Raw genomic sequence first — 22,612 nt, 5'->3', positions numbered from 1 at the left:
TCTGCTCTCGGAGCCAAATGCTCGCTGGTAGCCCGGCCCCCCTCGTGGCATGGAAGAACGACACACTGAGGCACAGCCAGCAGACCAAGCCGTTTACAAGGAACTTCAGTCGAACGTTTTCCTTCTCCTTTAAGCTTGCACTGCCAACATGCACTATGGTACAATGTTGTAATATTTTCTTCATGACAATGGGCTATAATTACATGTCACCTCGCCCGTTTATAACATATTCAAGACGCCTCTTCAGTCAACAGCTCTATGGCTTTAAGTAGCAAAGGGTAGGGGGTTTAATTTTTGGACTTTACGTATGGATGTTCACACAATTTGCAATGAAAACTTCTGGGCTGAAGTGGACAACTAGACTTCCTAAGCGCGAGCTAATATCGCAGAGAATACTGTCGTTTTGTGTAATTTGCTCTAGTCGAAATCTTCACTATGGAACATCAGGAACACGCCTGCAAGTGTACCGCTAACCCGACTGTGTATGTATATGGGAAAGGTCTATAGAATTTGAAGACTGACCTCGAAGCACATATTTCTCAAGCGTGCTGAAGTCATTCTGGAGCCATAAATCTATATGTCGCTTTTAGCTAAAAATATTCAACCACGCAATATATCAAAGTGTAATCAGCAACCTTCCGCTATACTGTGCACTTGTGCACGTTATAATACCATAGGTGGTGGAAATTTTCCCAACTCTTGTCTACGGCGTCGTTCATACTTCTGAGTTGATTCACGATTTCACGCCCTACAGACCGCGAAACATTCCATTAGAATGAGCAATACTGTGAAGGAAAAGGATTGTTATAGCTAGGTTATGAAAGCAACTAAATGGGCATGTTATCTCCACATACTAGGTAGTTTAAAATGGTAAGATTTAGTTTACCTACGCAGCCTCCGTGCCCAACTGGTCTTTTAATAGAGTTTTGAAACGTACATGTTGCTCAAAACAAAAACTCTGTCCATGACCATGCAAGAAAACAAAAAATTGCCCAATACTGGGCCATGGGTCATGAAACGGTTCTCTAAAACAAGGCATAGACAAGTTTCAGCGTCATGTACTTTATTCTAAGTTTTATATGTGACAAACACCAGCAGTCGTTAGCTCACTCCTCTATGCGCTTTATAGTAATAAATTAGAACACGAGCCACTCGGGTTTTTCTAAGAAACGCTCGAAACGTGCTTTTCGACCGCTTGAATAACCTAAATAATATTTCACTTCCGCTCCTAAATGATATTTTACGCTTTTTCTAGATGATATAATATTGCTTTGTCAGTAATAAGCGCACCGAAATCTACGATAAAAGATTCCTGAAAGGTCATAATCAGCGACAGAAACCTTTCGGTGTGCGCATACACACTGTAATCTTTCGCTCGGCAAGGGTATGTTAAACCTGGAAAATATTAAACCCCACTGTGCTCTTCACGAGCCGCAGCTATGACATATGGTTTTCTCATTGGTCCGAACAAAGCTGAAATTACAGAAGAAAAAAAAAAAACAGCGGCTGGCCTTTTTCTCATCAAACACAAACCGCAGTTGTTCCGAATGCGGTTTCGAAATAGGTCGAACGCTAAACCGAATGCTGCCTGGTTTGTTTGGTTGATGGGGTTTGACGTCCTAAAAAAACTCAGACTGTGATAAACGCTTAATGTCGGCAGGTGAGTGGAAGTTTCGTAGCATTGTGCGTTTACGTGTGATATAAATAGTAGGAAGGCCCAGTGCTCGCCTACACTAAGCTCAATCAAGTGATACTCTGCGCTCGGAATGAGAGCTCTCGCTCTGCTTGCGTTAATCACGGCCTCCTGCTCCGGTGGCGCAGTGAGCACCCGAGAGAGTGAGGACGATCTAGACGCATTCAAGGTATCCCTAACGGGCTGTAAAATTAACGATTAAGCCATCAGTCACTTTGTTCTCTCGTTGCTTTGCTTTCAACGTTGCATATGTTACTGTTGAATGGATCTTTCTGAATCAAGGTGCTGAGTGTTATTTTTTTGATACCCTAATGATTCGAGAATTTTACACAGACAAATAAGCCACTGCAACGTTAATCCTATGCAGGAAGCGGAGCACAGCACGCACTCTGGACTTTCCTCATTGCTAGGTGAAGGAGCAGAATAATACATAATTTTTAATACTAAATCCCTCCGTAACTTGAGTTATTTCTCTGACTCACTCTGCACGCTTCCTATCTCCTAACGTTAGCCCTACGATGTTTCGTTCCATAGCCCTCTGGGTTGTCCTCAACTTAAGTAGAACCCTCTTGGGTAGCCTTCACGTTTCAGCCCCATAGGTGAGTACGAGTAAGATGCAACTGTTGTATGCTTTCCTCTTGAGCGATACCGGTAAGCTGCTAGACATAATCTGCGAGTGCTTGCCAAATGCGCTCCATCCCAATCTTATTCTTCTTGTTATTTCATTTTCATGGCCCGGATCTGCGGTTACTACCTGTCCTAAGTTGACATATTCGCCTACTACTTCCAGTGCTTCGCTACCTAATGTAAACTGCTGTTCCTTTCCGAGGCTGTTCAACCTTACCTGACTCTTCTGCATATTGATTTTCAAGCCTACCTTTCTACTTTTCCTGTCTAGGTAATCAATCATTATTTGCAGTTCATCCCCCGAGCTGATTAGCAAGGCACTGTCATCAGCAAATCGCAGATTACTGATGTATTCTCCATCTACACTTATCCCTAACGACTCCCATTCCAAGTATCTGAATACTTCCTCTAATCAAGCTGTGAACAGTACTGGGGTGATCGTGTCTTCTTTCCTAACGTCTTTCTTTATGGGAATTTTGTTACTCTCTGTGGTGCAGAACTATGTTCGCTGTGCAGCCACTATATATATCTTCCAGCACTTTTACGTTCGGCTCGTGTACCCCGTGATTTCGCAATACCTGCATCCCCGCCGAGGTTTCTATTGAGTCAAATTCTTTTTCGTAATCAATGAATGCTGTGTATAAGGGCTGGTTATATTCCGAGCATTTTTCTATCACCTGGGTGATGTTATAGATATGATCGATAGCAGAGTACCGTTTCCGAAAACCTGCTTGATCCTTTGCTTGATTGCAGTCTAAGGTTGTCCTGACTCTATAAGCGATCACCTTAATAAATACCTAATACGCAGAGACAGTAAACTGATTGGTCTGTAGTTTTTAAGGTCCTTAAGGTCCTTTCGGCCTTAATCAAGACGAAGAAATGGGCATGGGCAGGACATGTAGTTCGAAGAGAGGATAACCGATGGTCGCTTAGGATAACAAACTTCATTCCAAGCGAAAGAAGCCGAGCGTAGCAGCGGGCGGCAGAAAATTAAGTGGACGAATGAGGTTAGGAAGTTCACAGGGGACAAGATTTATGCAGCTAGCACAGAACTGGGATAATTGGAGAAATATGGAAGATGACAGTGGGTATAGACCGGCTGATGATGATGATGATGATGCCTTTGTTGCTGTTTTCAAATTTCTGTTAACGAAAACAACCTGGAGTCGTAGCAACCCCGCCATGTTGCAACCATGTGCTAGCTTACTACTTATGTGTTCACTGATTTTGGTCCAACTGGAGTGCAGGCGCATCATACATCAGTATCTGTTTTGTCACAACGCCTACTTTCGGCAATGTTCTGATAATCCTTGACACCCCGTTTATTCTGGTCACCAGGCGATAAAGCTACCCCAATGCCTATTATACGACTTTGTTGCGTCACCACCGCTAAGAGCCCGTTTGAGGGCAAGTACGGACAAGAGTTGTAATGGAATATTTAAATCTTTCAAAAGTGACGTCAACTCTGAGACAGCTTCCTACCAAGCGGGCGTATGTCGTTTAGACGAGTCGTAACTGAAAGAAAGCACGAAGTTTATCTGCTACGGATATTCGCGTGGTAAAATGTGCAATATGTTTAGGTATAAGAGAATTGGCGTTCCCAAGGAATAATGTGTGCGGCCATATACTCGCCTGTACGTAAAAGTGACAATACATCTATGAATACCAAAGGGTGGGAATGCGGTAGCATTACGTTTTGGACGGCAAACTTCCTTCCATTTATCTCTTTGTGAGAGATGATTAATGTTCGTAGTTTTTTCGGCGGCCGTCACAGCTTCAGGTCTTCCAGCTACTCAGCGATTGGAGCCGAATTATAGTGTGGCAGCCACTTGTTCTTACAAGGCAGGTCTCTCGCCGCGACAATTCCTCTATGCCATGCATAGAAATATTGGCCATGAAGCGTCGTTGCCATGGATTTCTCCGTACTCACGGCACCTGACAGATGATGCCACAGCGCGTTTTCTGCTTTTTCACATAACTTACCTTCCTCCCCAAAGGGTCGGCGGTATCCCGGTCGACGGATTGGGGCGATGACGACTTTCTAAAAAGCGAAGTTTTCTGCATTTATAACGAACACTTAAAGCATGCTAAAAGGAAAGAAATCAAGGGAGTTTGTGGAGCGAAGTGGTTTAAAATAGAGACGCAGTGAAGGGTGCCAAGACTGTTTGCTTTGCGGCGCTGCTTAACTTGTATTGAGGAGATAAGCACAGCACCAATGCGCTTCGGTTTAACATTCAGAACGCCACCTATAGTTATAAAAAATGTTTTCGCCAATTTTACCTGCTCAGCTGGGTTTGGAACTAGTAAACAGGCTCAGTAATATGACATCGTTGTACATTTGTCAAGGTATTTGATTTATATTCAGCTCATCAGTACAAAAAAAAAAAGTGCGCACATGCCTTCCTCTGATATTAACATATTATTGATTGATCACCTGTTATATAAATAATAGCATGGTTGGTTTGGTTTGTGGGGTTTAACGTCCCAAAGCGACTCAGGCTATGAGAGACGCCGTAGTGGAGGACTCCGGAAATTTCGACCACCTGGGGTTCTTTAACGTGCACTGACATCGCACAGCACACGGGCACCTTGCTTTTCGCCTCCATCGAAAAACGGCCGCCGAGGCCGGGATTCAATCCCGTGTCCTTGGGAACAGTAGTCGAGTGCCGTAACCACTGCGCCACCCCGGCGAGGATTAGCATGGTAAAATCTTTGACTTCGCTCGGCGCTGATCGGGAGCGCGTGCCTCCTCGAGGAGAAGAAGTCGAGAGCGAACCGTCCCGCTGCTGAAGCCCAGTTGAGTAGAGCCATATGAGAGTAAATATGGAAGAGCGAAGTTCTCCCGTTGAGGCGCTGGTCCTGCCTACTTTTCTGCTGCTCTGGGCACTGTGTTTCCCGGTGACTTAGACGTGACTTTACTCCTTTATAATATGCGATAGATAACGCCTTACCTATATTGCACTGGACCACTGTAGTGATAAGAAAAGCACTAGAAATAACGCATATCAGAAAAGAACCCAAACAGCTGTATTTTTTGTCATAATAACTAAAGAAGCGTTTGCGATGCATAGCTTTTTAAATACAGTGTTTTTATTATGACGTGATTCAACCAGGCAGAAAATCGCTTTCTTGAATACCCATATAACTCTTTGATGGCTGGAATAACAGTCTGTCGTACTGAACCGAGCATGTACTTCAGGCTATCTTGTGCTTCAGAAAAGGTTTTTTGTGAAGAATTGCGTTTTTTTTTTTCATTTGACATTTCTGGACACCTAGTTTCATTATACACGGGTTCAAAAGAAGGGTATTCAATGACCCACTTTTATTTGCCACGTTCCCAGCTTTCCGTAGAGGTTTTCAGAGCGAGAATTGTTTTTTTCTGGGGAACGGCTGCTGAGACGCTACTTTGTGACGAAAATTTACGGCTGTCATCTACCCGACGAAAACGTCATGACCATAATCATGGAATGCAGGCCGTCTTGGTCATGCATTTGTGTTTTCTTCATTTTGGCTCTAGCAAGTACGAATTATGTGTTCTGTAGGTCGTCACTGATTTTTTTAACTTTTTTTGTTTCCAAAAATTAGCTCAGACGATGAGCGCTGTAGAGCTTTGTGTAATACATTGTGTGTACTGAAACTCTTTCAGATATGGAAGGTCTTTCCAGAGGGCGTAGCAATCAGTGCCTTGGATCACAGCGGACTTTTCGAATGCTCTGTAGCTATCCGACTATCGCTAGATCCAGAGACGAAAAGCGTTGTATACGCCTTCTACGTTCCCTCCACTGGGTACAGATGAGTTGTATTTTATTTGTTCGCCGTAGTAATGATTGTTTACATCACAAATCGATATATCAAAAAATAAATACAGATACTTACAGAAATACAGAAAAACAAATACAGATACAGAAGGTTTGTGCAGATGAACTTCACCATTCAGATTAACATAATTCTTTCTGTGAGGAAAAGGTGTAAATAAGGTAGCATATGGGCATGACACTTTAACCGCCCCTTTAATGGCATATCCAGACAGCATTACTGGCCTAGGTCGGACGGCTTCCTCAGTGTATCCTCGGACGCATAGACGTACTTCACTAGTCGCTCAACCGCCGCTGAATCCCTCAATGCGTGTCTCTATTCAATTTGTACGTGAAAAAAACAAATCTGAAATACCACCCGCCAAAGTAATAGAAAAACGTTTTAACCAAGCTATAAGAACTTTACTGCGTGGCTTCCGCGTGGCGGACCTCGCTCAGGATGTGAAAGTACCGGGGGGTATAATTCGCATCTTATGCTCTCCATTCCAATGCAGCTCTTCCATATTGTGGGGTCATTTGACATCACTTGACCCATGTGTGTGAGTGCCTGCCATGTCATATGCTAACTGCCTAAGATATATGCTCGTGAGGTTTCTGCTTTAGAGCCAAAACGTATGCGGATGGCGTCCCCACCATCTACAACGTTGATACCACAATTTGTTAAGAAAAGGTATCTAAACTTTTCGAATGATGCAGGTGCAAATAAGTATCTAGAGGTACATTGATTGATTTCAGAAGAAAGCTATGGTTATCGACATAGTTTATTTAAGGCGGTTACCCGATGGTAAGCTACATCGTAATTCAGCGCAATGTAGAGAGTATGAAGACATATTTGGTCAGGATGTGGTGCGTTTCATTCTACTGGCATAAAAACGGCGCGACTCCAACTATGCGACATTAAATCGTCCTCTTTCTATTGGACAAACATTGATGTGGCTAGGAATAGGGGAACAAGTGATTTTTAGCGACACCAGATTTTTTTTGCGAAGGTTTTCTTCCAGCCTCTTGAATGCGTCTCCTAGGTGGAGAAAATTTAGTTACTCTAATTGAATAATTTTTCTACCTAAACTGATATACGTGGCGAGGACCTTATTGTACTTAGGCGAGAGGAAGAGTGTTGGTGTAAGCAACTGGGGGGGGGGGGGGGGGGGGGGGGGGGGGGGGGGGTCTATAAGCATGCCGGAAAAAGCCGCTAAATCTCTGTCAACGTATCAGTTGGTTTCAGCTTCAGTGCAGCAAAACTTGCATTTCCCCATACAGCTTTTATGTAACCGAACAAAACAAATGCGTGTATATTTATGGTTTGAGTTCTATAAGCATAGCATGCATGGGACTCAGAAGTTGAAATCATAAATGCTCGGCGGGAGAGGCACCAGTGCATCAGGTATGCCAGCTGGTTTTCTTCGCGACTTTTATTGATACGGATGATTCTTCTTTTTGCGTTTGTACAAATCATAACTTGTATGCGCAGCTCTATGTGCCTGATTTGAGTCCTTTCTATATAATAGCCAACCTAATTCTTCAGAAACATCATGTGTTCCCCTTTTTCAATTAAACTATAATTCTCTACAAACACACAGATAAACTAAGAAGAGAAATCAGTGCAGCGTTTCATTGTTGTTCCTTTCATTACGTATCAGCTAGCTGAACTCTCGATTTTATTGTCTTTCCCTCATAAGCTGAGACGTGATGATGCTGTCATCCTTCACGGGGGCGTTGGAATTCCTTCCCGAACAAGAACGTCGTGGTCAGACGTGATTTAATGATAACGTCAGCTATGCTTATTAGACGCGACAGGATGTGACGTTGCCATGACCTCACGTCCGGTCATGATGACGTCGTTACTGCAAAGGTGGCCTCAAGGAGACATCACGTTGAACTGGACGTGATGCCATGATGCCATCAATTCCGGTTATTAAATATGATCGAATGTGACATTACGATGCCGTCCCATCTGATCATGGCGTGCGGTCCGATCATGGCGACTTCATTACTGCGAACACAACCAGCTGCGCACGATAGACGGCTGAAACAGCGTCCCGGTTAAAATACGCTTGTGAAGTGCAGCATGCGGATATAAGTCCTTTGAAGGCCTATAATCCCTAATGTTGATATGCCCTGTGAATTCAGGAAATGGCTTTATCCCTCATAATATTTAAGCTTTGAACTGTAACGCCATTTTCGGAAAGTGTTGCTAAATATTTGTGATGACCTCCCGCGGACAGCAATCACAAGGCACAGTTGCACAGAGGAAAATAAAACAAAGAGCTTGACAAGGCTAGGGGCATCAGCTTTGTTTCTCGATTTTACGTTGCCTCCCATGTCGCCATGCATTGTGAAATTCTGATTCCCCTCAGTGCTCCATCGAAATACTTCAGGAGTGCGTACATAGAGACGTGGCTGATCAATCGAACACGACAAAAGCGCGAGATTAGCGTCTAACCTGGTCTGTAGACTGTAGCGTAAGTCAGGTTGCGCAAATGAATTCACACCTGTTAGTGTAGCACAGATTGTGCAGCGTATGTAGGCGAGACCACTTGTCGAGCGTTGGATAGCTTCCTGTGGATTCCCCTCATCGTTCGTTACTCCAGCTTTGTCTTCAACACTTCCACCTCTTACCTCTTTCTCGACCATGTTTTCTGTCAGCCAGGCATTCACGTGAACGATGCAGCGATTTGCAGCGTGTCTGCGATCCGCTAGGGTGAGATACGTTGTTAGCGTTAAAGGAGTGAAGCGTGGAGTCATGATTACGGTAGTCATGAAATGGTCTAGACGGTGCTGAAAACTCGCGCTATTTTGGAGAGTAGCTGTACCTTTTCCATTGCGGAATACTATAAAAAGGAAATCCATGGTTAGCCTGAGGTTGATCCCACTCACCATTTTTTTTGTTCTGTACATTTTAGCTAACGTATATAACCTGTGGTATTTCCGGCTGCCCGTATATTTCAAGTGCTGTTCCAGAATGCAATCGCTCGAGCAAAAGCATTACAATTTCTTACTTACACGTGTAAAAGCTTTATATACTATAAGCTATTGCTTAACGATTTTTATTGAACGTCATCAGCAAAACAGGAAAATGCAAATTGTATCGAAATTTCAAACCGTTTTCTTCTCTCTATTTACTGAACATTAAGGCAAAACACAACGTTTCACCTAAAAGCTGACGACAGGCCTGGCTCAGTGACATTCACGATGGGATCCGGTAAGTGATTCTTTCCTATACTTAATCGTGGGGGAAAGATAAAACCTAATCCGTCCACCACCATAGTTGCCACTGTAACAATGCAGGACAACTAAGGAAGAGCAACCAGGAACTGCAAGAGCCCATTTTATTTACTTTTTTATTTCACTTATTTCGACCATATTGATAGCCATTTCAATGCAGCTGCAGTGTTGCCTCCATAATCAGACCGGAAACGTGTTCACCTTGCCAAAGCCATCGAAATGAAAACCGCGAATACAAAAAGCGATTTTGGTTAATTCCCTCATATTTAAACAAAAGCGCTTGGAAACCACTCAAGGCTTCTCAGTGCGTGCTTGTGTAGAGAGATGGTGGCGTAGAAACGAGATCTTGGCGCTTTCAATTCGTGGGAATTGAAAATCATAATTAGCATTTCAGCGGATATATATTGGGCGCCCATTTCACGCTGGCTCGAGAACTTTTTCTTGAGTGCAGACTATCAATAGGCCCACAACAGTAGCCATTCATGGGAAGCTGATGCGTTCATTTTTACCTATTGCGGTGTGTTAGTGCTATGTATCGTCACGTGACGGTGACATTGCCGAAAGCAGAAATTGAGAAACAGACTTGTGTTATGCGCAAATGAGACCTTTGTCGGATGACTGACGCCCGCTAAAGAGCCGAGCGGATCTGCCGGGGCGAAAGCAGCAAGCGCAATCGGTGGTCATCCAACTACGGATTCGGCAGCGCTAAATTTAAAGTCGTTGAATAAACGTCTAGTTAAACTGGCAGAAGGAAGGTCGAAACGTCTGGAACAATGCAGGTACAAAGGCATTTGATTGCATTCTTTTCAAACAAATCAGGGCGAATGTCGCACTGCAGTGAAAGTGATTAAACCCCGTCTAGGGGTAACTGAGCGTCAAAAAAATAGAACGTCATTATGAGCGTTGCAAGCAAAAAAATTAGCCACATGCCAGCAGTTATTGCCAGTAACAAATAAATATTTCAGTGGCTCGCGGGAGCGATACATTTCTTTCACATGTGTACTCAACTGCACATATAGTCACGTGGTGGTGACAATGCAGTCAGCAACAAATGAGGAGACTTGATCTTCAGAGGAATGAACTCTTTATCGGGCTGACTTGCGGTCATGAAACAACTTAAAAACTCGGCGGAGGCGATAGCAACGATCGTGTTCAGCGGTCATCGGTCTACTACGTCATACGAACAACGCTCAATTTAGAGGCGGCGAGGAAACATCTAGATGAAGCCGCAAATCTTGACTAGCACAACCTAGAACATTGCAGAAACATACTCGAGTGGCCGGAAGCTTTGAGACACATCTCGGCGAATCTTGCGCGACAAACTAATAAAGCTGCATCTCGCGACAACGAGTACGAACAACAAAGAACACAGAACTGAAAAGCGTGCCTGAATCATTGTGGTAAGGCCGCAGGCCGGTGGCTGTCGAAAAAAGAACAAATAAAGATTTCAGTGCTTTGCGGCAATATACTCCCTCAAAAGGTGGGATTATGTCAGCGTACCATGCAAGGCAACGATCTTTAAAATGAGATCAAATGCGCACAAAAGCCTTTATTGGGTCGAATGGGCCAGCATTTATTGCGACCAACGAGTGTGTGACGGTTGCTGGTTTTCAAAAAGACAGATGTTAGGATTCTAAACGAGGGAACACTAGATTTAAAATTCATATTTGCTGTATTCTCAATGTTGACTGCACCTTTCCTCGTTGCAATAAGAAGACAAGCGTGCTTACCTTATACATAAACGCTTCTAAGAAGTACCCTTGAACGAATACCGTCGCAATGGGAAGACATGTGATCAGAAACAAATACTGCCTTGCTAGAAATTGTACTAATTATGCGCCTTCTTCTCTTAAGGCAATGCGCCTTCTTCTCTCAAGGCAGAGTACTATGTGCCTCTTAAGGCACATAGTACTCTGATCCTCACGGAACCGCTAGATATGTTGGGTTTCTCAAAATTCTAGGAAAGAATTGCATACATGTAAGCTGGGTCAGACGAGGGTGGAAGTAAGGCTTTGTTATAGCACGTTTACCCCTCTACACTTAAAGTAATCCTGATAATAGTTTTTGAAATGTAATAAGGTTCCTGTCGACGTAGTGCTTTTGCCTACCAATAGCAACACGCCCGACTGTATTGAGGAGACTGAATACAGCGACTATTTAGGAAGTTTAAGATTTTGTTCTTTGATTTTTACGGCGATTTTGGTTTTTCAGATCCCACGCCCTTAGCAGCGGAGTTCTACTACTCAGATTACAAGACCTGCGCTGTTGAACGCCTGGATTTTAATGGTGGCGGTAAGGAATGATACATTCGTGAAATAATCTGCATTTAGTCTTATTTGATATAACGTAGCCTTACGATCAAACGGCAATAAATTTAGCGGGTCTAAAAGTAATGGAGGACATTTGAATACACAAAGGTGGAGCGCCACTAATTACACAGCTGCATTGTGCTCTCCGCAACAACTTTATAACCAGAAAAACACCCAGTTGTGCCACAAAACCAACGAGAGTGCGGGTTAACTTTAACAAAGATTGAGATAACACTCAGAAGTCATCGATATATTAATGGAGACGGCATGGGCAGGTAGCGACCATGGGCCGTTCGTATAGTCTCGTGTTTGCAAGGGAAAGATTTTTGTTCTAGCATAGTGGTGAATTTGTCTTGAGCGTAAAAATATTCAGTAAGTTTACACGATGTTTCACCCGCAGACATGTTATACGCCTTTATAATATTGCCAGCACCTCCATTCAACAAATGGACGCAGAATTAATCGTAGCCGCTGCTGCACAAAATGTGACGCTTTCCTGGTCTCCAAAACCTGAGTATGTTAGCAATTGACAGTTATCAAATTTAGAGTTATGCGAGCACATGAAGGCTTTTTAATCTCATTTAAGGAACAAAGGATGAAAACCCACATATCCAAGAACTGAGCTATTGTTCTCAGTATCATACGCATTTTTTTCGCCCGACAGGCATTTTATCTAAACTCTATCTTACAATTTTAATCATTTCTCGTGCTGTGAGCATAGTTTCCTCGTGTAATTAACTGCGCAGGGGCGCAATAGTTACTCACTAGAAAGATCAGTGTGGTGCATTCGCTCTAAAAATATCTTTGAAACTAATTCAGTTGGGGTGGATTTGAACCAAGGAAATGTTTCTAGAGTCGCGATTGTGAACCTTCATAGCCACGGCGGCGCCGTATTGTTTGAATTGTGGTGGTGTACCTAGTTTGTTGACTCGGGGAATGAAAGAAAGGAGCCGGCACGTAAAATGATAATAGACAAGTTTAGATTGCGTGTTTAGAAGGTGGCACAAAATTGGTGAGGAATTAGGAGACAATGCTAAGGAGGTGGCAAAGAAATTGTGTGTTGCAAGGGCATGCAGAAATGGCTGATGAGGTATACGCAAGGTGCTAACACAACTGGAGAATTTTTTGTCGTGTCTTAACACAGCCACGCAGAAATATGGCCTTGACGACCCAAAATCGACCTTGAGTTGACTCTGGCTGAAATATGTTTTCGCCGTTTCTGAACGGCACTTGACGTGCTTAAGCACAGATTTTGCTAGAGCTAGCATTTGAAAACCGATGTTGTCCAAAAGGCCGCCTCAGCTAAATTTGTTTCGAGGCACTTATGACCGCCTACTTGCAGGCAGGCGAAAGATCGTTAGCACATTGACACCCGATTCCCATGTTTCATATTGTGGTGCGCATCACCGCAGTAGCTACGTGTGCAATACCCTTTGTATGCTCTCTACCCTTTCTGCTGCTAGGAAAGTAGCCTGGCCGTCCTCCTAATCCTTTGACGGCACCCTCTCCACTCCTTCTCCTTGGAAAATACTCGCTAGGCTAAGTCACCTAGTGTAGTGGGGTGATAGGGCATACAACTGGAGGCACATCTGTCGGTTCCAATCTTTATCACAAACTGCACAAGTAGAAGCCTAGCAATTTGGAAGCAACATCGCGCAAGGCAACCTTAAAAGTTGCAAAAAGAAAATGGTTGTGTCACTATTTTTGTACGACATTACAAGCATGGATTTTAACCCCTTGTTTAGACACGTTTTACTACGCGATATCTCAATTATGGTGTACGCAGATTCTCTCTCACTTAATGAACCCTATAATCTGTCGCGAAAAACTCCTAGGTAACGATCGCACACGACTGTAGTTGCCAGGTTCTTTACACTCAAGCAGTGGCAGCAGCGGAAGCAGCATTTATGGCTTAAAATTGTAACAAACTGTGAGTACTAGCACATTAAAAAGATGCGTGCACAAGAAGAGACGCTAGTCATGGACGGCGCTCTGCTTGCAGCTGTGCTTTATGAAATACATTAAACGCGGCTACGCATACAGGTCACCAACGTAAAAATTTTTACGATTGCCAAATTGAAATGATTTTAAGATTTGCCGCTCATATCTTGTTTTCTCCAGCCCGAAATGGCGGCCCGCTCGAACATCGGCACAAGATTTGGTTTTGTTTTGCATTGATTACCAAAAGCAAACACTCTCAAGGCACACCAGTTGGACATTGAGCTTGCTTTTAACTGCACAACATGGAAGCGTAACTTTCCACGACGTCTGCAGAGGGGTCCCACCAGCCGCTGGGTTAGTCAACTACATGCTAGTGCATTGAAACCTAGGTCTTGCAGAGCCTCACATGCCATATGTAGAAAAACACCGGGAGCGGATATGTAAGTTATCACATTAGTATGCGCATCAACACAGCTCAGAGGCGGATTGTTGCGAAACCAAGCAAACATGGCGACATTAATATCAGCACGAAGTGTCTGTGGCATTAGGTTCCTTTTTCTTCTTTATCACGGGCATATAAACTGGATAAAATAACGTGTATAGGCCACGCTTTTAAAATTTCCTGCAGAATTATTAATCGCAGGTGCATCATACCCGTGGGGTATGATGCACCTGAACAATCACTAAAACCTTAGCTCAAAGAGCGCCGCTTAAGAACGTTTCAAAAATTAAAGACCACTGCAGAATCTGCATTGGAGTCATCAGTAATGGGAAAGTACGGATGCTACCGTTGGTTGCTTCTATTTACTTCATTCTCTTCTTGTTTGCCCGTTTTAGTCTTTGGTACTCTCAAATTGAGCGCCAATCCCTTCATATGCCCTTTTTTCAGCTCTACTTCCGGTCGCGTGATGTCACATCCTTGACGACATATCCACAACGTCCCCTCTTCCTCGTTTACCGCTTTAACTCCCACCTTCCTCTCTTCCCTTACGGTGCGGTTCAGCTGTCCACAGGACAAGTGTGGCAGATACTGTGCCTTTTCTTTCCTGTGAACGAGTTATTCTAATTAATTACCGATATACTTATTGGCCTAATTATTTTCAGACACAATATTACGTCACCCTCTAGCGATTGACACCATTAATTAACCTCCACCCCTTCTCTAATACTCACAACTGCTGCGAACACGATTTTGCGGACACGGCCTGCAGACAGAAATTAATGAAGATAGCGCAGCAATGCTTGCGCAATAATAATCGTCCAAGGCATCTTGCATATGCATACGCATCTTGCGCACGCGAGTTGGCCAGTTGTGACTACCTCAAAAAATTTGCGGACTCCGTGGAATGCCGCTCTGTGCGCGCAATAAACCCGGACCGTAGCCATTACCAATAATGGGTTCCTATTCCGTGTGCACCGAGTATAAGTGAGACACTGGGACATGGGCTGCGTACATACTATGTTCACGTTGCCCACGTTCCCAAACGCAAGTTACGACACGGATTGGTGATTGTGAAGGCCCAAATTAAGAAGAGAAGAATTTCCCGGTGCCGTGTGTGATTCCTCGTGCTGGATGCGACCATGTTTACTTAGGCGAAAACGGGAATTTTAAAAGGCGCTTGAGGGAACACGTTAAGAACATCGAAAACAAGAATTCCAGTTCCAGTGCACTTGCAAGCATGACGTATCAAGTGGACATGGTATCTGCTTGCAAGATGCTTCCGTCATCGCCAAGGAGAGGAACGGGCTTTCACCCCATTATCACGATTCTGCTGATACAGACGACGAAAAAAACGCTTAATCGCAACGACGGCAATATGCCGCCTCCGTAGGCAAGATGCTTTGGACCATTACTTAAACGTTCTTAAGCAGCAGTCTTCGAGCTAAGTTTTCAGTGACCAAGGCTTAGTATGAAAGTAGAAACGTCTACATTTTTAACCCAAACCTTCGGTCGGCGTTTTACTTTTTCGGTATAATAAAGGCCTGCAGCACCTAAAAAAATGTCATCCACCGTTCTCCATGCTTGCATCAGCCTGGTGCCTGCATCCGCCTGGCGCCTGTGGTATTCTCTCGGCAGCGACTGTGCGATAATTTTGAGTGCACCAGCAGTTGGACTTGCACTGAGTCGAAAACCCCATTGTTTCTCTCTTCGGTTCATCTGATCTTCAAAAAAATATTGTGGATACGAGCATGACTGTGTTATGGCCATGGGGCGGCACGAAGGGTACAGCTTCGCTGAACATCTTCATGATATATCTATGCTGTCATCGGTGCAAATCACACTGCTGCTGGAAGAGGCAATACCTGACGCTGTGCATATCATATCGTCGTCATCATTAATTTGCATCCTGAAGAATTGGTTAGGAAAGTGCAGTTCCCACATTGCCATATTAAGCAGCGTTAAACGGCGCGAAACGGCGCGAAACTACCGCCAAAGTAATGTACACTGATTTTGTCGATGTTTGTATAAAGCGTGACCTTGAATCCCTTGCTTATAATCAAACGCTAAGTAAAACTGAGACAGGCGGTCGCACTTCTAAATGACATCTAAATCTAAAAAGCCAAATGACATCTGCGATGCTTTCTTCCCAGTACTAAAGCCACCAGTCGCGGCAAAGTCGAAGCCGAACACTTACACAGCACGCACATGTTTGATTACTTATGGTCCTCAGTGGTGTCAAGCATTTATGAGCTGACGCACAGGTTATCGTTTGGCAATATGTTTCATCCCGACCGCCTGCAGCTGCGTTTAGATGGAGGCGAAACAGAGTGGCATCCGTCCGTGTGCTAGCTGTGCGATGTTAGGGCACGTTAAAGAACCCTGCAGGGGGTCGGAATTTGTGGAGTACACCACTACGGCGTCTCGCATAGCATGAGTCAATTTGGGACGTCAATCGGTACAAACCAAACCAAATCGATTCGCAATATAATATCCAGCACACCTATTGGCAGTAAGATAGGCTTCATTGACATCAATTAATAGCTTAGGCAACTGTCGATGTAACCAAAAGTCGTGTTAGTTGCATATTCTTTTCGCGAAAGGATGCTCGCGCATTTGCCTTACGTGGACATCGGGCTTAAGATTGCACTGTTCCCATTCTTATCAGTTTTTACCAGGCACCGAGGTTAGGTCAAAGGTTTTGAGTGTTTATTTAGAAAGAAATTGATTGCAGCCATATAACACATTTGATCCCTATGGGGCAGCAACGCTGAAGCTAACGAAACCGTTGTGAAATTAACGCGGTGTAATTCGGCCATTAGTGGAAACCCAATTGCGGGGAACATAAGCGGCGCCTTTTTAAGTTTACGACACATTGACATCCGTTTGCCGACTCCCCTTCAGGAGTAGGTACGTTTCCGTGCCTGACAATTGTATCTGTAAGCTTTTAATTTGCTCCCCGATTATCGCGAACATACGTTTACAGTCATATGATAGTAAATTTTATGAACGACCACCGTACATAACCATATCTTTTTAACCATGCCATGCTTACTTGCCTAGGTGCCTGCGGGAAGCGTTTCCACCCCGTGACACCATGGTCCTGCATGACTCTAATTCGATCTCACACTCGGGCACAAAACTCGAATCCCTAATAGGCGCTGCTTCCAACTCGGCCGTGTGCATCGTGCGGTCTCATGAATTCGCAAAATTCCAAGCTCAGTCTGAGCTTGGCTAGGTAGTAATAAGTATAGATCTGGTCTAACACTTTCTTTCTGCAGCCCCAGCGCAGGTGCGTCAAACGTTCCAATAGCGGATACGCGGCTGACAATCATATTTTACTTCCGTTTCTTATTATTTCATAACAATAATCCACGTTATGATGATAGCAACGCCTTTTCGACAAAGAAGGTGCATACGCTTCGTACTCGATGCAATGTGAAAGAACAAATTGGAGCAAAATATCCCGCCTCAAGAGATAGCCTATTTTATAGCGTCAGTTCTACTCTTCACACTACAACTCCCAAGGTCAATCGATTGCGCGTTCGACCTTGAGCGACAGGAGAGGAGGCGCAGTCAGTGCCCTCACTTCATGTGAACCGCTGCGGAGAAGAACTTCGACACTCTCTCGGAGGCTCTCCCGCTGGGGTGCCAATCGAGTATATGACGGGCTACTCAGAGTTGCTAATAACGGTTACCGGAAAAAATAAGCACGTGTTTTTCTGCCAAAATTGACGCTAAACTTCTTTGTGCGGACCTCTCACCATGTTGTCAAAAAACTTCGCTTCCCACTTAGCCATTCATCTGCTACAGGAGTTGTTTGTTGGGTAGAAATGGGATTTGGGATTCAAACCGACGACATATGGACCTCACATAACATTACAGGTCCATGGAGAATTGAGACAGATGCTACGCCCCCGAAAAAAAATTTAAAGAAAATGTGTGTAATTATGTGCGGAATGAAACGGCTGCGTTAAAGGCGCAATGGCATATACTCTTAACACGAACCCTGAGGGTGTTCCTAATTTTTCGTAATCAAGATTTTCAAATGGAGTGTCACTAACGGAAAGAAAGGTTTAGCTAACTGTGTTTTGTTTTTGTCATTTATTTACAGAGTGCATGCTCTGGGCTCGAAAAGAAGTTTACAACTCCCTGCCCGAAAGCTGCATTGATCATTACGAGGAGACCTGCGGGGCCAAGGTTCCTGCAGACAAAAAGATTCCTTGCGCCCACTGAAAAGAAAGCATAATTCTTTTTGCGCTCGTCATCAGGCCTCCATATTTTGGTGTAAGGAATAAAAATTTTCTGTGTCTGCAAATTTACACTCTAAATATGGTTCTAAAGTTTTCAAGTGCTTGTGATGTAAGAGGAAAATATGTTATTAGCCATAAGTGACAGTGCGGTTTCTTGTACGAATTTAATATAGAAAAGCGAAGTAAAAGCCCGCGCAAGAACAAACGTTTCCAAAACAAAGTCTCTCACTGAGGAACATAGACTTGGAAGTCTTTCCTATTTTCTATTCGCAGAGAGCCTAAGATATTCTTGTTCAGTGTTTTTTCTTTAGTTTTTGAACATTAGGCACCCAGAGAACGGAAATGCTTTGCAAAAATGTATGAACGAATGAACCAGAAGAGATACCGGTGAAACACTCAGCTCGTAACAGAAACCAACTTATTAGTAACATTTCTCATATGAAGAATAAAGGATTTTACCTGAAATTCGTCTAAAACAGGACCCTATTAAGCTTACAAACCAAGTCACGAATCCGGTATATACGCGTTTCGTAAGATTTCAGTTGTTCAGGATGGATTAGTGTTGCTCACAGTTTTCACGTTCCGAGAAATCACCAAGAATTCGCGAGGCCAAATATAACTAAATATAACCTATAATTGCGGTAGCCGTAAATAAGGCATTGTTTACCTCATAATCACGAGAATCATTATCGTAAACGTATTCGAAGGTAGGTTATTTTTTCACCATTATGTCATGTTAAGCAGCCTTTTTTCGGAACACTGATGGCCTCTCGATATATACGATAAGTAGAATATATATCGAGCTTCCAGTGATATTTTTTCTTAGCCATCGTGAAACTCAATTCATTTTTTCGTCTATATGCTAATTGTGTTTCAATAAAGACGGCCAAATAAATTTAAAATTGGGCTTTTTTGTATCTCAAGAGAGTTTTCGCACCATGAACATCGAGTGTTTTTATTCGCTTCCAGATCGTTATTCACTTACAGAGGTAGTCAACAGTTCCCAGGCCACAGGGTGTGCATCTGAGCAGTATAGTCAAGCAGGTACAATGCCTCCAAATATCAAAATATCTGTGGAGGGTAAAAGCAGCATTATTTCAACCTCTGAGATTATCGATAGCTTTAATGGGATCGCAAGTGGCAGGAAGTGCCAACCAGGAGCAGAACCCGTGGCCTGGAAACTTTTGGCTACCCTGTAAGATAGAGCGGTTTGTACAGGTGGATTCCACGACAGGGCAGACATTATGTACTTGATAGTGCCCACTGACTAAGTAATGATTAACCATAATTAATTATTCATCTTTTTACTTTAGACCTTAACGGTCAGAATATTATGAAGTAAATGAAAGACGTCCACATAAAAGCGGCGCCCAGTCTTAAATATTCTTTATCGGCAATACAGATCCAAATATGTAACGTCAAATATATTAACTGTTTATTTCGTAAAACTGGCTTCCCAAATTGCACATATTTGAAATGCCGCCTCTTTGTCTATTTTATGTCGTAGAAGCAGTGAACGTAATTTCCGAAACGATAGAGACATTTAGTTTAGAACTGCCGTTTACTCGTGCGACCTACGGGTATCGAACGAGCATCAGCACGCATGCGCAGATCACCATAAGGGCGAAAGAGTTCGCCATGTTCCTGTCAAACGCCAGCGGACTCGTTACGCATGGGCCAATCGGCGCGTACGCCAGGCGGCGCGCGGTAGCGATAAGCAGTGGCGCTAAACGAAGCCTCTAATACCACGTTCAGCGACGCCGTTTCAAGAATCTGCCGTGTGAAAAGCCTGCTTTACGAGCTAAAGATGCGTATTGTCACGTGGTGGTGACTATGCCGTAGAAGACAAATGAACAGACAGCACAGGACAGTAATCAACTCTTTATTGGCTGGCTTGCGCCCAGAAAACACTATACTCGGCGGTGGCGATAGCAGCAAACATGCTCGCTGGTAGTCGAACAGAGAATCCCTGTTGTATTCGGCGGTGGTCAACCTAAATAATGGACGCGGGAAAAGTTTGCTATAATACGGATGCAGATGTGCTTGGCTGCATTCATTTCCTTGCAAATTTACTTTATTGAATTTCATAATTTTCAGACCAGTTTCTGGTCCTAACTTCTGAGCTATCCTGAAGGCTTTTCGGTTGGTCGATCCAAATCCATATCGAGTAAAGACGTGCTCTAGCCAGACACAATTCAAACCTTCTGACCACAAAGGAGTAAGCTTGAAGGTAGCACGTTGGGTGAATTGGTGCTGAGTGACGGTTGGAATAAAGCTGCAGTGGTTCACCCGACCAAAATTAAGCACGAAAAGAACAGGACATGCGCATAATCACACGGGATTTTATTTGGAAAAATAGATGGAATGTATACAGGAAAACCAACGAGCTGCCAACAAAGTTACCTGTGCAAAACTACAGGAGAGTCCAGGTAAGGTTACAGATCAAGTTGTGGGGCTCCGCAGCCCCTTTAGGAGTTTTAAACCACGCGCGCATCTTCCTATTTGTATTACGTTTGCACGGGCAGCGCGAGTGCGCATGAGCAAGCAGATAATCTTGGGGGGGGGGGGGGGGGGGGGGGGGGGGGGGGGCGTGATGTTAGCAGTGACAGACGAGGGTAGATAAGCGCGTCGGAAGCAAGGCGCGGGGCCATTTTGCCCCAGCGGAGAGGCCGGCGCGGGGCAGCCGGCGAGCGTCGTGGGCCAGCAGAGTGTGCACGGACGACTGAAAGAAGATCGCCGACACGAAGGTGGAAGCAGTCAGTGCCTGCAGGAACAGTCTAGGCGTATTCGTGTCCGTTGCTGTCCCGCGAGCAGCAACATTTCTTGTGCCGCCGTTAGCGCTTTGGCCCCATTGCTCGTTTTATTCGCTCCGCAGTGTGTTTTGTTTCGCCGTGGTAAGGCCCTGACATTCTTCTCGCTTTCCGTTCGTGTTCTATTGTCGCGCGTATGAACAGCCTGTTCTCAGCGCAGTAGCGCCCTATGTTTCTTTATTTTGCTTTTTTGTTTATCCGGAATAAACCGCTGTTTTTAAGAGACTCGATTTGTCATTCTTCGGGCTAGACCTGGGCTCGCGAACGCGGTTTTTTTTTGAAGGCGAGGCCTTAGAAGTTTCTACTGATAAAAGTATTCGTAGTCTGCAACGGGGACACAAGGCTAGCTATCGCGGTTGTCTCTTCATTTTCTTGATAAAATAAGCCTCTTTATCTCCTCGCATAAAGTGATCTTGATGGAAGAAAGCAGTTCTAGTTTTTGCCTTATTTTATTTATATATAGGGCGTAATTACATCAGCCAGCCTTGTGTATCCTTGCAGAGTGTAAATAAATATTTTTGTCCGGACAAAATCTGAAATGTAATTCTGGTATGTTTGACTTGGTTGCAATTTTCGCGAAGATACTTTTGTTTGTGGTTTCTTAGCTTCCTTGGTCTTGCCGTGTTTACTCTTCAGTTGTAAATCACCAGTGTCATTTCAACCCAACTTGCTACCGTATTGCTCACTCTGTTTACAGTCATAAGGATTGAATTGCAGCCAAATCCATCACCGTACCCCAGAATTAAGAACGATATCCCATAAAGGTATATAAAAAATCCGCAAGTTAATAAAATAAAGTTTTCGCAGTTCATTGGTTTTGGGTTCTTGCGGTTGATCGCGATCGGGGCACGCGACGTATAGGACATGAAAAGTTCGCTTTTTTATATTTCGGATTTATTACACGGCCATGAAGGGTTGCTGGTACCAACCGGGAAAGAGGGTCACCTACTGTATGAGCTGTGCTAAGTTTGATTTATAAATATGTATTTCGAATATGTATTAGGCCCTACATTATGGCCAGGCCAGGCTTTGCCGCATACAAAGTAGAGGACAGCGCACCATTAGTGAGAAGCCGCCATGCTTCAAAACATGTACCTACCTACATGACAATGAAACGAAGCTCCGCTGAAGAGTACTCCATAACAGGGAATGCAATGGTAGCTGCTCTCTGGGTGCAGTCATGGTATTTCTGTGAGATACAGAAAGGCATAGTGTGCACGCCCTCATCGAACCACCTTCATGGCGCGCACCTCCTACATTTTTTTGAAAAACCGACCAAGGGCTGGCACTTCGCTGCAGGCAGCTACGTCTAAACGCAATGCATTTTAGGTGGAAAGAGAGCGGAGATAATTAGAAAAACAGAAATGTGGTGGGTGCTTAGCCGAAAGCAAACACGGAGTTCTAACAATAGTATGGCATTTGAAAAAAACTCTTCACTTGTCATTGCGTTTGAACAAAAACCAGCTCCACACTCGCAAACAATTTGTCGGTAACGTTTCA

At 44.0% G+C, this 22,612-nt stretch overlaps 1 protein-coding gene across 3 annotated transcripts; it reads left to right on the top strand.

Annotated features, from left to right (window-relative positions):
- Positions 1-1,747: 1,747 nt before the first annotated feature.
- Positions 1,748-18,367, top strand: LOC146209373 (uncharacterized). Of its 3 annotated transcripts, XM_084587396.1 has the most exons (5): positions 1,752-1,862; positions 5,967-6,106; positions 9,270-9,337; positions 11,572-11,652; positions 18,164-18,367. In XM_084587396.1, exons 1-5 carry the CDS (start codon positions 1,767-1,769, stop codon positions 18,283-18,285), a joined length of 507 nt encoding a protein of 168 aa, XP_084443522.1. In that variant the 5' UTR covers positions 1,752-1,766; the 3' UTR covers positions 18,286-18,367. The 3 variants fall into 3 exon arrangements, with proteins under 3 accessions (XP_084443523.1, XP_084443522.1, XP_084443524.1); XM_084587397.1 differs by lacking the exon at positions 5,967-6,106 and having other exon boundaries at positions 1,748-1,862; XM_084587398.1 differs by lacking the exons at positions 1,752-1,862; positions 5,967-6,106 and adding an exon at positions 2,266-2,292.
- The last annotated feature ends 4,245 nt before the right edge of the window (positions 18,368-22,612 follow it).

Source organism: Amblyomma maculatum, chromosome 1 (genome assembly GCF_055883805.1).
Source record: "Amblyomma maculatum isolate TAMU_Amacu chromosome 1, ASM5588380v1, whole genome shotgun sequence".
Lineage (NCBI taxonomy): Eukaryota > Metazoa > Arthropoda > Arachnida > Ixodida > Ixodidae > Amblyomma > Amblyomma maculatum.
Note: the sequence above shows the minus strand (reverse complement) of the source record. Positions and strands in the feature narration are given on the sequence as shown.

Coding starts and splice junctions, on each gene's coding strand:
- LOC146209373 (XM_084587396.1), top strand. CDS start 1,767: ATGAGAGCTCTCGCTCTGCTTGCGTTAATCACGGCCTCCTGCTCCGGT. Junction 1,863..5,966: donor ACGATCTAGACGCATTCAAG/GTATCCCTAACG, acceptor AAACTCTTTCAG/ATATGGAAGGTCTTTCCAGA. Junction 11,653..18,163: donor CCTGGATTTTAATGGTGGCG/GTAAGGAATGAT, acceptor ATTTATTTACAG/AGTGCATGCTCTGGGCTCGA.